General features: G+C 31.7%; 4 protein-coding genes across 10 annotated transcripts in view; 2 read left to right on the top strand and 2 right to left on the bottom strand.

The window, feature by feature from the left end:
• LOC108745253 (casein kinase I) overlaps positions 1 to 3,480 on the bottom strand; it is a 33,051-nt gene extending 29,571 nt beyond the window's left edge. For 3 of the 7 annotated variants that reach the window (XM_018481395.2, XM_018481397.2, XM_018481396.2), the window contains exon 1: positions 672 to 1,107. In XM_018481395.2, the coding sequence (XP_018336897.1) occupies positions 672 to 791 (120 nt within the window). In that variant the 5' untranslated portion in view covers positions 792 to 1,107. Of the gene's footprint in view, positions 1 to 671; positions 1,109 to 3,043 lie in introns of those variants that run through there. The other 4 variants (XR_003232550.1, XM_018481394.2, XM_025981519.1 and 1 more) reach the window with 3 other exon arrangements.
• A 270-nt stretch (positions 3,481 to 3,750) lies between these two features.
• LOC108745217 (probable isocitrate dehydrogenase [NAD] subunit beta, mitochondrial) lies at positions 3,751 to 6,127 on the top strand. The gene is given in 4 exon segments (XM_018481351.2): positions 3,751 to 4,010; positions 4,066 to 4,125; positions 4,183 to 4,971; positions 5,519 to 6,127. Coding segments are annotated over 4 exon segments (1,191 nt in total). The 5' UTR covers positions 3,751 to 3,968; the 3' UTR covers positions 5,819 to 6,127.
• A 987-nt stretch (positions 6,128 to 7,114) lies between these two features.
• On the bottom strand, positions 7,115 to 12,443 carry LOC108745216. The gene is made up of 6 exons (XM_025981574.1): positions 12,057 to 12,443; positions 10,682 to 10,834; positions 10,140 to 10,281; positions 9,956 to 10,078; positions 7,575 to 7,710; positions 7,115 to 7,362 (listed from the first exon to the last, which is right to left on the bottom strand). Exons 1-6 carry the CDS (start codon positions 12,341 to 12,343, stop codon positions 7,205 to 7,207), a joined length of 999 nt encoding a protein of 332 aa, XP_025837359.1. The 5' UTR covers positions 12,344 to 12,443; the 3' UTR covers positions 7,115 to 7,204.
• LOC108745201 (putative polypeptide N-acetylgalactosaminyltransferase 9) lies at positions 8,217 to 9,948 on the top strand. The gene has a single exon (XM_018481325.2). The coding sequence runs from the start codon at positions 8,300 to 8,302 to the stop codon at positions 9,905 to 9,907; it is 1,608 nt and encodes a 535-aa protein (XP_018336827.2). The 5' UTR covers positions 8,217 to 8,299; the 3' UTR covers positions 9,908 to 9,948.
• Positions 12,444 to 12,799: the final 356 nt, after the last annotated feature.

The following is a 12,799-nucleotide window of genomic DNA, read 5'->3' as shown; positions in this document are numbered from 1 at the left end:
CAATTGTGGATGCCTAGCTCTTATTGATTCCAATTTTACAGCAACCTCCTGTAAATAAATTAATATATAAGAAATTAACAAAAGAATGAATTAACCATAAAAAATTAAGGCCTTGAATAATACCACCAATATAAATTACAAACTACAAAGCCGTACAATTGGTGGGTGTATTAAAAGTTTGCACAACAAGTGATTGCAAAATGTCTGTATCAGTTACCTACAACTTTTAATTAGGTTACAAATATTTTTAGTCTGGCAGAAAGTGCTTATTTCCTGGTGAACATTCTATTAAACAATATTACTACACATAAAGCAAAACCAGTGAAAAATACTGACTTTTTTAAATTAAAAATATTATAACTGAACAATAAACAACAGCTATTCCAAGAGAGATTCATTACTTATAAAATAGGTGACTAAAATTCTGCTTGTAAATTCAACTGATGTACGTCAATTCAATTTCTACTATTACACAAGGAAAATCAAAAATTTTTATTTAAAATTTTCTGAGAAGCAATATCCGCGGTAAAGAAATACCAGCAGCTGATATGGCTGCCAGGGTTAAGAAGACTTGTGACAGGTATTGTAAAACATCACGAAAAATTTCACTATAGTATTAATAACGATTGATTGCAAACCAAATATTATTTTAATTAATATTTATTACTTACTTCTCCATTTGTTTTATTGATACCCAAGTAAATGTCACCAAAAGATCCGCTACCAATTTTGCGAACTAAACGATATTTTCCACCCACTACAAATTCACTTTTAACGCTTGATGACGCCATAATTAAAATTTGTTAAAGTATATAAGAGTAAATTTACAATTTTGAACACGGGCCACAATTTCCAAGCACAAGAACTATCACTTGTTCTTACAACACGCCGACATTTCTCTGTTTCGATGACTGTGACTGATCGTTTTTGTGACGTCACTTGAACGAACTTCACTCTTGCGGCGACCAAGAAAATTTCACTTATCGAACAAAGAAATCTGTTAAGAATACTGAATTAAATTGGACAAAAATACTTTAATTTTAAACAATATTGTATGCAAATGTCAATTTATATAATTTCTGACATATTCGCCTCTCAATAAATAGTAAACATGTAACAATTGAGCACTGAAGTCATTCATTTCATTAATCAAAAAGGGAAGGCGCCATCTACAAAATTCAAATTATTTTGCTAACTAATTACTACCACTACCAGGATTAATAAATGTTACAACAAACTTTATAAAACAAAACTACTAGAGACATTGCATCATTGCCATGTTTTCCATTAACTAACTATTAACTAAAACTTATTGTACAAACAACTATTAATTTATAATAATGATAACAAAATACCTATTTGACTTTAAAACATAAAAGTTTGTTAATAAATGCACGAAATACCTATTAAAAAAAGGAAAAGGAATTATTATTAGAAAAGTTTTAAGTACGTTTCTCGGAAAAGTCACATTTACAGTTTGAAAATGCAATTAGAAATTTAAATATAGGAGGCACACATTTGTTTTTCAGTATTTGCAATCGGTAAGTTATACAGAAACTATTCCCTTTTATGATACGTAAACGTGGAAATAGAAAGTGGTAGTTGACACGCGTTTATATGTATACACATATAGGTACATGCATACAGAACGTCCAACAAAACTGGCCTCGAAACACTTCTGGTTCGTGTTTTAGAATCCACCTTGACGAGCACGTTGCGGAAGTCAACCTTCTCTCCCATGCAACAACTAAACAGGACTTGCCACGTTGGCCTTTATAACAAATACTCACAAAAGCAAGTCTACAAAGTACCGAAAACTAAGCCTGAACTTAAATTCTTCTTAAATGTGTCCGAAATCAAGCGCTTTAAAATTTTTTTTGGGATAAGGGAAAAGTATGCAAATTAAAATTCTGGTTCATCTTCAAAATAACTAAGTAAGTATATAAATTTGTTGTTTCTATTCAGTAAACAGATTCAGTTGACATAAAAGTTTCTGAAATTCAAATAGCCAACAGGGACTTGCAGATTTCCAAGGATGTATAAGTGTATTTACTTCAAACATAAGAAGCGTCAACAGTTAAATTAAGATTCGATTTAGATTTCTTTTGACTCGCAGACCTGTTATCATTTTTACACTTACTTAACTGTATACACGTATGTATTTCACTGTTAAAACCAAATAATACAAATAAAATAACAAAACGGTAGTATCATTAGTACTGGAGGACATTTATAAAACTTTATATGCAATTAATTACAAAAACCGAAAAAAAAAAAAAACAAACAAACACATCGTAAATAAACACAGCCTGGTAAAAACTACGAGCTGCTACTGTGTGGGTGAAACATAGCTGAACTGCTATAAAAACGATTACTATTACGCTTGGAACGTATGTTCTGTAACAAATTCAAACAGATGGTAGGTACTTTTATTTATACACAGATTGATTCTCTAAACAGAAATCACCATCGGTTAGTTACAACCGGTTGGGAATATCCGTATTTGACGTAGTTTAACGGTACTTGATTCATTCTAAAGGAACTTTTATGATAATGAACAATTTCAGTTACTCAATAACGTACTACCTTACCCACAACTATTACTTTGGGAACGGTTAAAAGCATTACCTATTTTATTATATTTAACAATTACGGCAATAGCATCAATTCAAAAAACAAGTGTTTAGCAAGTACCTACGGTAACGTTTTAAGTAAGTGCGTAACATGTCTATTAAAAAACCAGTACCATGGTGTAGAAAGCCGAAAAAGCCGTTAGCAACTACAAAATAAGGATCTTCAACAGGCGAAGGAGAGGAGGTACCGGCGATATCAAGTTTTGGCTCAGCGCGTTGCAGTGACTCTCCACGTTTCTTTTAGAAAGTGCATCGACTATATTTATATATTTATCTAGGGACGAAGAACACTGAAACTAATTGTAGTTGATTACTGAAATCTAAATTTAAATATAAAAAAGCAATTCTCATTAATTACACCTTTTTTGTTTCCCNTGGCATAAATCACTTAATTAATATTTATTACTTACTTCTCCATTTGTTTTATTGATACCCAAGTAAATGTCACCAAAAGATCCGCTACCAATTTTGCGAACTAAACGATATTTTCCACCCACTACAAATTCACTTTTAACGCTTGATGACGCCATAATTAAAATTTGTTAAAGTATATAAGAGTAAATTTACAATTTTGAACACGGGCCACAATTTCCAAGCACAAGAACTATCACTTGTTCTTACAACACGCCGACATTTCTCTGTTTCGATGACTGTGACTGATCGTTTTTGTGACGTCACTTGAACGAACTTCACTCTTGCGGCGACCAAGAAAATTTCACTTATCGAACAAAGAAATCTGTTAAGAATACTGAATTAAATTGGACAAAAATACTTTAATTTTAAACAATATTGTATGCAAATGTCAATTTATATAATTTCTGACATATTCGCCTCTCAATAAATAGTAAACATGTAACAATTGAGCACTGAAGTCATTCATTTCATTAATCAAAAAGGGAAGGCGCCATCTACAAAATTCAAATTATTTTGCTAACTAATTACTACCACTACCAGGATTAATAAATGTTACAACAAACTTTATAAAACAAAACTACTAGAGACATTGCATCATTGCCATGTTTTCCATTAACTAACTATTAACTAAAACTTATTGTACAAACAACTATTAATTTATAATAATTAATTGCGTTAGCTGCTTTAGAAATCAATGTTTACTTAAAGAGGAACTTCTAAATATTATTTTTACAAACTCAAGTTGCAAGAAAACTTGATATATCTCAAATCTCACAAATTCTGGAGTAAGTTTGGCAACTATCACCTCGAGCTGTCTTCTTTCTGCGGCATTTAAAATAAGGTTATCTAACTGCGTTCAGTTTCTTCACTTTATTTTTGTTGTTTAAAATTTTAAAGTATTTGTAGTTTTAAGTTTAAAATATGTCGTTAATTGGTCGTAAAGCTTGTCGGTTATTTATTCAGGTAAGTTAAAGTTAGTACTGATGATATAACAAGTCATAAGATCCTTTGGTATTAGGCATCCCAAAATGCAGCAATTAGAAATATTCATAATACTTCGGCCGTTTGCAGCCCTCCGGTAAGTTCATAATATTGTTTACTATTAACTTTTATTTGTTGACACCCAATATCTTAGCCCGACAGAGAAGAACGCTTAGAGCATAGAGTTACATGCACCTTAATACCAGGTGATGGAGTTGGACCAGAATTGGTATATGCGGTTCAGGAAGTCTTCAAGTCTGCATCAATTCCCGTAGATTTTGAGACGTTTTTCTTTTCTGAAGTTAATCCAACACTAAGTGCTCCTCTAGAACAAGTAGCTGCATCCATAGCAAAGAATCGAGTATGTGTAAAAGGTATTTTGGCAACCCCAGATTACAGTCACACAGGGGAATTGCAAACTTTAAATATGAAATTGAGAAATGCCCTTGATTTGTATGCCAATGTTGTACATGTTAAATCATTGCCAGGAATAAAATCAAGGCATACTGATGTTGATTGTACAATTATTCGAGAGCAAACAGAAGGAGAATATTCTGCTCTCGAGCATGAAAGTGTGAAAGGAGTGGTAGAATGTCTTAAAATTGTTACCAAACAGAAGTCTCTAAGGATAGCTAAATTTGCTTTTGACTATGCAACTAAAAATAACAGAAAGAAGGTCACTGCAGTTCATAAAGCAAATATTATGAAACTTGGGGATGGACTGTTTTTAAGAAGTTGTGAAGAAGTAAGTTAAAGTCCTTTTTATGGAACTAATTTGGAAAAATTATTTATTTACTTTGTTTTTAATTGTTTTTCAATCAAAAGAATGAATTAACCATAAAAAATTAAGGCCTTGAATAATACCACCAATATAAATTACAAACTACAAAGCCGTACAATTGGTGGGTGTATTAAAAGTTTGCACAACAAGTGATTGCAAAATGTCTGTATCAGTTACCTACAACTTTTAATTAGGTTACAATATTTTTAGTCTGGCAGAAAGTGCTTATTTCCTGGTGAACATTCTATTAAACAATATTACTACACATAAAGCAAAACCAGTGAAAAATACTGACTTTTTTAAATTAAAAATATTATAACTGAACAATAAACAACAGCTATTCCAAGAGAGATTCATTACTTNGTTTTTTTTAATGTTAAATCAAAAGTTGAACTGGTATACCAGTATAAAAAAGTTACTCCTATTTAATTTTTATAATCATGAATCACGTTTTTGTATGTAAACTATTAAATCAATTAATTTTTTATGAATAAGAATGTGGGTGTTGTAGGCATATTAATTGGGGCATATTGAAACAATACTTGGGGTTAAAGTCGGGTAAGAGTAAAATATGAAAGAATATTTAACTTTTCCTGTTTTCAAACTTATTCAACCTACATAATCAAAGATGAATTGCTTTAATTTATAACTTAAAGAAACAAAAACACTTTAAACATCCCTTTGATTTATTTAATGAAAAATTGACCAGTTAAAAATGTTATCATTTGCAAGTTAATTTTGACGACTTTTTTTATTTTTCCTAAAGGGTGCAAGGCACACATTTTCCGAAGCCGTGGGAAAAAACGTAGCTAATCCTACTGCAATGCTTTTATGTTCTGCTAAAATGCTCAATCACGTAAATTTACCAGCGTATGGTGAGATGATAAGGAATGCAGTGAACAAAGTTCTTGCTGATGGAAAAGTACGTACTAAGGATATTGGTGGGCAATCAAGCACCAAAGAGTTTACTTATGCAGTCATTAATAATCTCGTACCCCCACAAATTTGAGAAAGGGTTTGTATCGAGTACAAGACAGAAGTCACTAGTTAGCCCAGTTTTTATTGATAATGAGTGATCTGTAATGTAATGGTTATTATTTATTTATATTTAAAGAAACGTGTACAGTTTATTTACTTTAGAAATTGTTAAATTGAAAATGTTATAGATGTTTTAAAAATGTATTTTAAGACCCAAACGTCTAGGCAGTGCAAAAGTATTTATTTGCTAGTAATTTATATAACAAATGTTTTAACAAATTTCTTCGAGAAATTGTGTGATTATCTAATTTTAAATCATCAATAAAAGCTCAACAACTTATTTCTTTGTTTTTCTTTCTAACGTATTTGTCTTTGAGTGAGTTATTAAAAATTTAAATAAAAAAGAAGTTAAATGATTTCGATAAGGCGTTGATTTCTTTTAACTCCATATTTCATGTAAAACAACCCAGAAAATGTTGCAAAGTGTTGTTTAAAACCGCAATAAGTTTGATAGACTGTATCTTCTTCAGGTGGAAGGATTATAATACAGTGATACTCATTAAAAGACAGTTTTCATTGGAGGGATAATTTTCAGACAGAAATTATTAAAAAGCGAATTCAAATTATTTTTTAAAACGTTGCAGCCACTCGTCACTGCTATTAAGCCAATTATCATTTACATATTTGGGAATTAATTTATTTATTTAATTATTTACTTAAATGTGTATAAAACTTTTTACAAAATCGAAAATTAATATAATTCCATTCCAAACAGAAACGTAAATTTTTATTTCCTTGATCATGAAACCACTTATACATTTCTCCATTCTGGAAAACACCGAACCTTTCAACGAATTTCTTTTAGGTAAGTTCATATACGTACATATTTCTTACAGTGCTTTAGATATTAGTTTTCTTTTTGGAGTTACCTTCCAAATTGGGGATTTTGCGACACCATATTTCTTATTGTTAGTTAAATATGTAACACTTGGCTCATTATGTAATTAATTATAAGTGATTTACCATAAAGGATAAAGGCAGTTTTTCATGTACTAACTAAAAAGACATTCGTTTCTATAAACGAAGGTTTAATTTGTTCACGGTATACGGCGGTCTAGGTAATTCACGTGTTGGTCACATTATACGAGGTTATATGGCGCTATCGCGAGTCTACTGAATTATGGTGCTAGACCAAAAGCTTTGAAGTAAATACAAGTCAGATGAAATGTTTCTATCATTAAATATATTTAAAAAATTTAAATAAATCAATAATGTTGAGGGAAAGCAATGTTTTTACGTTTTTATTCAATTATTTTTACTAATGTACAACCTTAGACTAGACTATTTCTATTTTTTGTTTCTTATTATTTATTATACAATCGAAAAAGAAAAAAAGAACCGTTTTTCATTTAGGTATTTACTTTCGTTCAACGGGTTTCGCTAATTCTTCAATCCTGGGTGTCGGCTTATATTTAAGAGCGTTTTTGCTTACTGAGAAAGGATTTTCTTTGACGTCCATTTCAGGAGCGTCAGCGCGTTTTTTAGGCGCTGATATTTCTTCTATTCTTGGAGTAACTAGAGATAAAAGGTTAATATCAGCCTCGGATCTATCTCCCTCAATAAAATGGAGAGGTTGCTGACGGTGACTCAAGCAATATGCGTATGTAATGGTAATAAGGAAATGGTTGAAGTATATTTCTAGTTTAAAGATAAAAAATATTTTTGAAACGCAAGGCAAAAATGTAATAAGGACTTCTAAATAAATGCGATAAAAAAATATCACTTACTTTTGGCTTTGAGGGCACCACGTTTTACCGCTCCTGGAATAATTGGCTTTTCTTTCCTTGTGTATCGTTCAGGAAGTTTATGAGCTAAATCATCTACGCGAGATGAAATTTGGTATTTCAGTGCTTTAGGCGAAACCTGCAAAACAAAATAAAATTATAAATATAAAGAAATGTCAAGCAAAATGCTTCAAGGGGCAGATAATTTACCATTTCATTTGGATCAAAATGATGCTGGTTCAATCTTGAAACAAATTACAATCAAGCTTTCAAGATTGAATAAAAAACATTATTTTTAATGGTCTTGGTATGCGAAAAGAAATTTTGCAGAGCAAATAAAGGTAAAAATCGATAATAAAATAGGCAAATTGCTACTATGCATTACATGCATTCTTTAATATTTTATTAACGAAAAAACAAATGTAAAACTGAATCTTTTACTAATTAGTTATGTATTAAAATTGATTATACGGAATGACTGGAAAAATAAAGCTGTACCATGTATATACGTCTTTTTATTAAAAACAAATCGTCCAAAATAATTTTTTAACGATTAAGAACGTTGGGTTTATACATCATGAACGTTATCAACCTTTTTGATGTAAGTTTCTGATATCGAAAAGTGGATAAGAGTGTTTGTGAGTAGATAAAGTGTACAACGTATTTTTCTTTTTATTTCCCATAGCCGATATACGTGTTCGTCAATTTCATACTCCAAAACAGATACCATGAGATTTTCGGTAACCGTTTTATCAATTTTTGCGTTGTGTTTGTGGGCTGGCGTGAGTTTATTATGGTTTCTTAGTTACGAAAATAGTTTTCTACGTTTATTGTCTACAAGATTGTTCGGTGCAAATGGACAAATGGGTGCACCGGTTCTCCTGAATCTAGATAGTCTAAGTAAAAAGGTCCAGCAGGAAATAACAGATAGTTTTGATAAATATGGATATAATTCGTACGTTAGTGATCTTATTGGTTTCCATCGCTCTCTACCGAATCCTTGTCCTTCGTCTTGTAAAGAAAACGAAAAAAGCTTACCGAAAACCTCGGTAATAGTTACATTCCACGACGAATCACTTTCAGTTTTAATGAGAACAATTAATTCGTTATTGAATAACACATCGCAAGAATTACTAGAAGAAATTATTCTGGTAGACGATGCTTCTGCAGAAGTTCGCATTGAAAAACATTTAGATGATTATTTGGTTAAGACAAAGAACATTAAAATAATACGCTCAAAAGAACGTAACGGCTTATCAAGAAGTCGAATGATCGGTTTGAAATATGCGAGTGCAGAAGTTGTGACGTTTGCTGATTCGAACTGCGAATTTCCCGCGGGATGGCTTGAACCCCTACTCAAAGAAATTAAAACTAATGAAAACGTTATCGTTAGCCCAGTCTTAGATATAATAGATCCCTATACATTTGAATACAAAATAACTAAACACGTTTTCGTTGGGGGTTTTAATTGGAATTTGAAGTTCAAATGGCTTGCAATTCCACCAAGGCGTGACGAAACAGCACCTGTTACAACACCAGTTCTTCCTGGGGGAGTTTTCAGCATTTCAAGATCCTTTCTGCTAAAGATCGGAGGGTTCGACGAGGGCCTTTCGTATATTGGCGGTGAAATTTTCGACATATCGTTTAGAGGGTGGATGTGCGGAGCAACAATAAAAATTGTACCGTGTTCTCATGTGGGATATTTGTTTCCAACGAAAATATCACAGAAGCTGCTTCCCAAGGAGGAGGATTTGTTAAAAAATTTGCAAAGAATTGCAAAGGCTTGGATGGACGATTATGTAGGATTGTTTTACGAACGAACTGGTGCCAGGCACATAAAACCGCCTGACGTGTCAAAAGAAACTGAAATACGTAGAAAATTAAGTTGTAACTCTTTCGAATGGTACTTAGAAAATGTGTATCGTGATTTTCATGTTCCCAAGGATACTGTTTTTGCTGGCCGATTGCGTAACTTTGATTTTGCAGTGTGTTTGGGTTCACAAATTGATGCTTATAAACATTTTCATCCGGTAAATATCGACGAGAATTGCGAACGAATTGAAGAAAATTACTGGTTATTTACAAATGATGGCAAAATACGACAGGACGATTTTTGTTTGGAGCGAAACGATGATGAAGTACATTTGAAATTATGTGATGATGGCAAGTTTCAGTTGTGGACTTATAATGAAACAACCCGAGAGATAAGATTGCAAGGTGATAACGATATATGTTTGGGTGTGTTTTTAAATACTGAAACTAACACCAGAAATATCGGGATACAAAACTGTAACAATAGATATTTTGGTAAAGCGTGGACATTTGAAATGTTCTGATTTTTAGATTGTTATTTTTTGTTAATAAATCATATATTAAATTCTCACTTTTGATGGATCCACATATTGAGAATCAATCGAAGGTCTCTTATATTTTCTAGTTTTGCGAACAGGCTCGGATAAAGTGTCCAAGTGAACGAGCAAAGTATTCCAGTCCTTTACTACTTTCCTCTAAAAAATTGAATTATTTGTTTTGATGTGTACTGTATAATTTTAATTGGATTAGTTTTACCGGTTTTGGTGTAGGTTGGAAAACTTTCTTGGGGACTGCTATTGACTTGCAATACTCAATAGCTTCTTTGAGCCTTTCTGCCTTACTTTTAGATTTTTTCTTAGTTTTTGAGTCAATACTTGCTCTAGCGGCTTCCTCTTTTCTAGTAAACGAAAATAATGAAAAACAAATTTTACATTATTTTACTTTGAAAAACAATTATTTGATTTTATAGTAAATGAGAGGAAAATTAAATTACAATTAAAGCAATTTTTGGATAAATAGGATCAACTTTTACATTTTACTATCAGTTCAAAAGATAATTAATTAATCAATATGATAACTCACACGATACATACTTATTTACTGTTGTCTACAGTAGGAATATCTACAACGGTTCATTTAGTTTGTTTTTTTAGCTTCGTGCATAAAAGAAGCGTTTAATGAGTAAAATAATAAAGCCCAGTGTTTACGCTTGTGGCCTAATGATTGAAATTTTGTTTCCGATTTATATTTTTTTAATGTAAACAGCAAATGATTTTTTAGTTTTCACACACACTTACTTCTTTTTCGCTGCTAGAGCTTTTTTATAATAGTAATAGACAGAATTCCATGTTTTCTTTACATTTGCATTCACTATACGGTAGCGCTTTTTCCTTTGTTTCTTTGGCACATTCCGACAGGTCCTGAAGTATTTTTTCTGAAGATTTAGTTTCCTGGAAAGACAAACCGTGAACCAGAGTTAGGAAAAGCGTAACCAGTATTAATTTCGAATGAGTGATGTACCAGAAGGAAAAACTTTTAAATATATATTTATATAAATTCTGAAAGTAAGATTGTGCCAATGTGTCTAGTAAACACGAAAATTTAATACCTGGCTTAGTAATTAAACATATTGACTTCTTATTTTCTAATTATCTACATATGTAGAAATAAACAAGTATTTGGGAATATTAGGAGTCATTCTATAAAAAAACATGTTTCCCTTTAAATTTTCAAAACTCCTTATTCAAAATAAATTATAAAAGAAAAAACAGGACTGTCAAAACGTTATTTAAACTTTGTATGGATAAGTTTACCTAGGCGTCCTGAGTAAAATAAACAAATTATTTGATCTGTAATCAAAAATGTGCCGATGAGTAGATAAAGTGTACAACGTATTTTTCTTTTTATTTCCCATAGCCGATATACGTGTTCGTCAATTTCATACTCCAAAACAGATACCATGAGATTTTCGGTAACCGTTTTATCAATTTTTGCGTTGTGTTTGTGGGCTGGCGTGAGTTTATTATGGTTTCTTAGTTACGAAAATAGTTTTCTACGTTTATTGTCTACAAAATTGTTCGGTGCAAATGGACANTTCTAGTAATATTATATATAAAAGATATTATGAATGCAACAGCACAGGGCAAAGGAGTATTACGTAGTTAGTATCAGCAATTTCTTATGCTGAAGTGTACGATGTGTTGCATACCTATTTACAAACAATTCCTTTAAATTTAAGTTTTCAAACAATTTTTAACACAACGAAAGTGATTAAACAAATTATTTACAGAAGTGAATTTCGACCACTCGAAGCAGTGGTGTTAATAGTTTCGAGCTCACAGTGACTGATAGGGGGAAAGAACTTGTAGATATTAAACGAATGTGGTACTGGAATTCAACATGTTGGAATTAGTCATTAGAATCGAGTCTTATATGCTTAAAATTGATTTCAATATTGATCAGATTTGACGCCCCTTGGTGGGAGAACGTCCTATTGGAGTATTATTTCCTTAGTTCATTTCTGCAATAATCTCAGATAGAACAAACACGTATTAAAGTGATTTTTCTTTAGCATTAATAATACTATTATTAGAAGCATGTAAAAATGCTATGCTATGTTCAGTTAGTTAACTTAACTAACATCATACAAAAATTAACATGTCGTAAACGTACCATAGAGGGATAGTTTTTACGTCTTTTGTTCTTTCAGGAATCTTTCCCTTCAACACTCCTGGTTTCACAGGCGATTCATAATATCCGATAGGCTCTTTCTTTTGAACGAATTTTTTTACAATTTTGCGAGCTCTCGACAACTGAGTCAGTCTCCAATTGTATTTATATTTCTCAAGAATTTTCAGAAATTTGGGATCGACATCCGGTAGAGGCGGCGGAGGCGGTGGAAGTCGTGGAGGCAGTTTACGCTCAGGTATAGGCGGACACTTAGGAGGGACTATAGGCATTTTCGATTATTATTTTTTTGTTTACTTTTTCTATATTATTTAATGTATTACACACAAAAATTTGGACAGGTTGTACAAAAATGGGTTTGAAAGGTTACAATTGTTTTTGTTTAACAGGCATCTTGATTGATGATACCACATTCAAAAGCATAACTTGTTGGAAATACAGTAGAACCTCGATAAAATAAAGACCAAATACTAAAATAATTTGAGTTATAACTTACTAAGGGTTCAAGTTTAAGCTTTAAAATTATGGGTTTCCAGTGACTTAGCAGCAAACTCTTCAGCTTTTTCCTGTAGGATAGGTCCACTAATGTTTTTACATATTTCTACACTGTCTAAACCATGTAAACAAGTATTTTTCTAAACTAGGAAATTCAGAAATTCTTCGTATTTTACATAGAAAACTTCCTCCCGATTCAAATCACTTTTCACTACTTACTGAGGTGCGATGTC

Source organism: Agrilus planipennis, unplaced genomic scaffold (genome assembly GCF_000699045.2).
Source record: "Agrilus planipennis isolate EAB-ADULT unplaced genomic scaffold, Apla_2.0 scaffold38, whole genome shotgun sequence".
Taxonomy (NCBI): domain Eukaryota; kingdom Metazoa; phylum Arthropoda; class Insecta; order Coleoptera; family Buprestidae; genus Agrilus; species Agrilus planipennis.
The sequence above is the reverse complement of the archived record's forward strand: the minus strand, read 5'-3'. Positions and strand labels throughout refer to the sequence as shown.

What these genes read in the sequence shown, in the direction of transcription:
- LOC108745201 (XM_018481325.2), top strand. Translation starts at nt 8,300, where the DNA reads ATGAGATTTTCGGTAACCGTTTTATCAATTTTTGCGTTGTGTTTGTGG.
- LOC108745216 (XM_025981574.1), bottom strand. Translation starts at nt 12,343, where the DNA reads ATGCCTATAGTCCCTCCTAAGTGTCCGCCTATACCTGAGCGTAAACTG. An exon ending in TCCAACCTACACCAAAACCG is followed by an intron (nt 10,079 to 10,139) that starts GTAAAACTAATC and finishes TCAATTTTTTAG; the next exon opens with AGGAAAGTAGTAAAGGACTG. An exon ending in AATATGTGGATCCATCAAAA is followed by an intron (nt 7,711 to 9,955) that starts GTGAGAATTTAA and finishes TTTGTTTTGCAG; the next exon opens with GTTTCGCCTAAAGCACTGAA.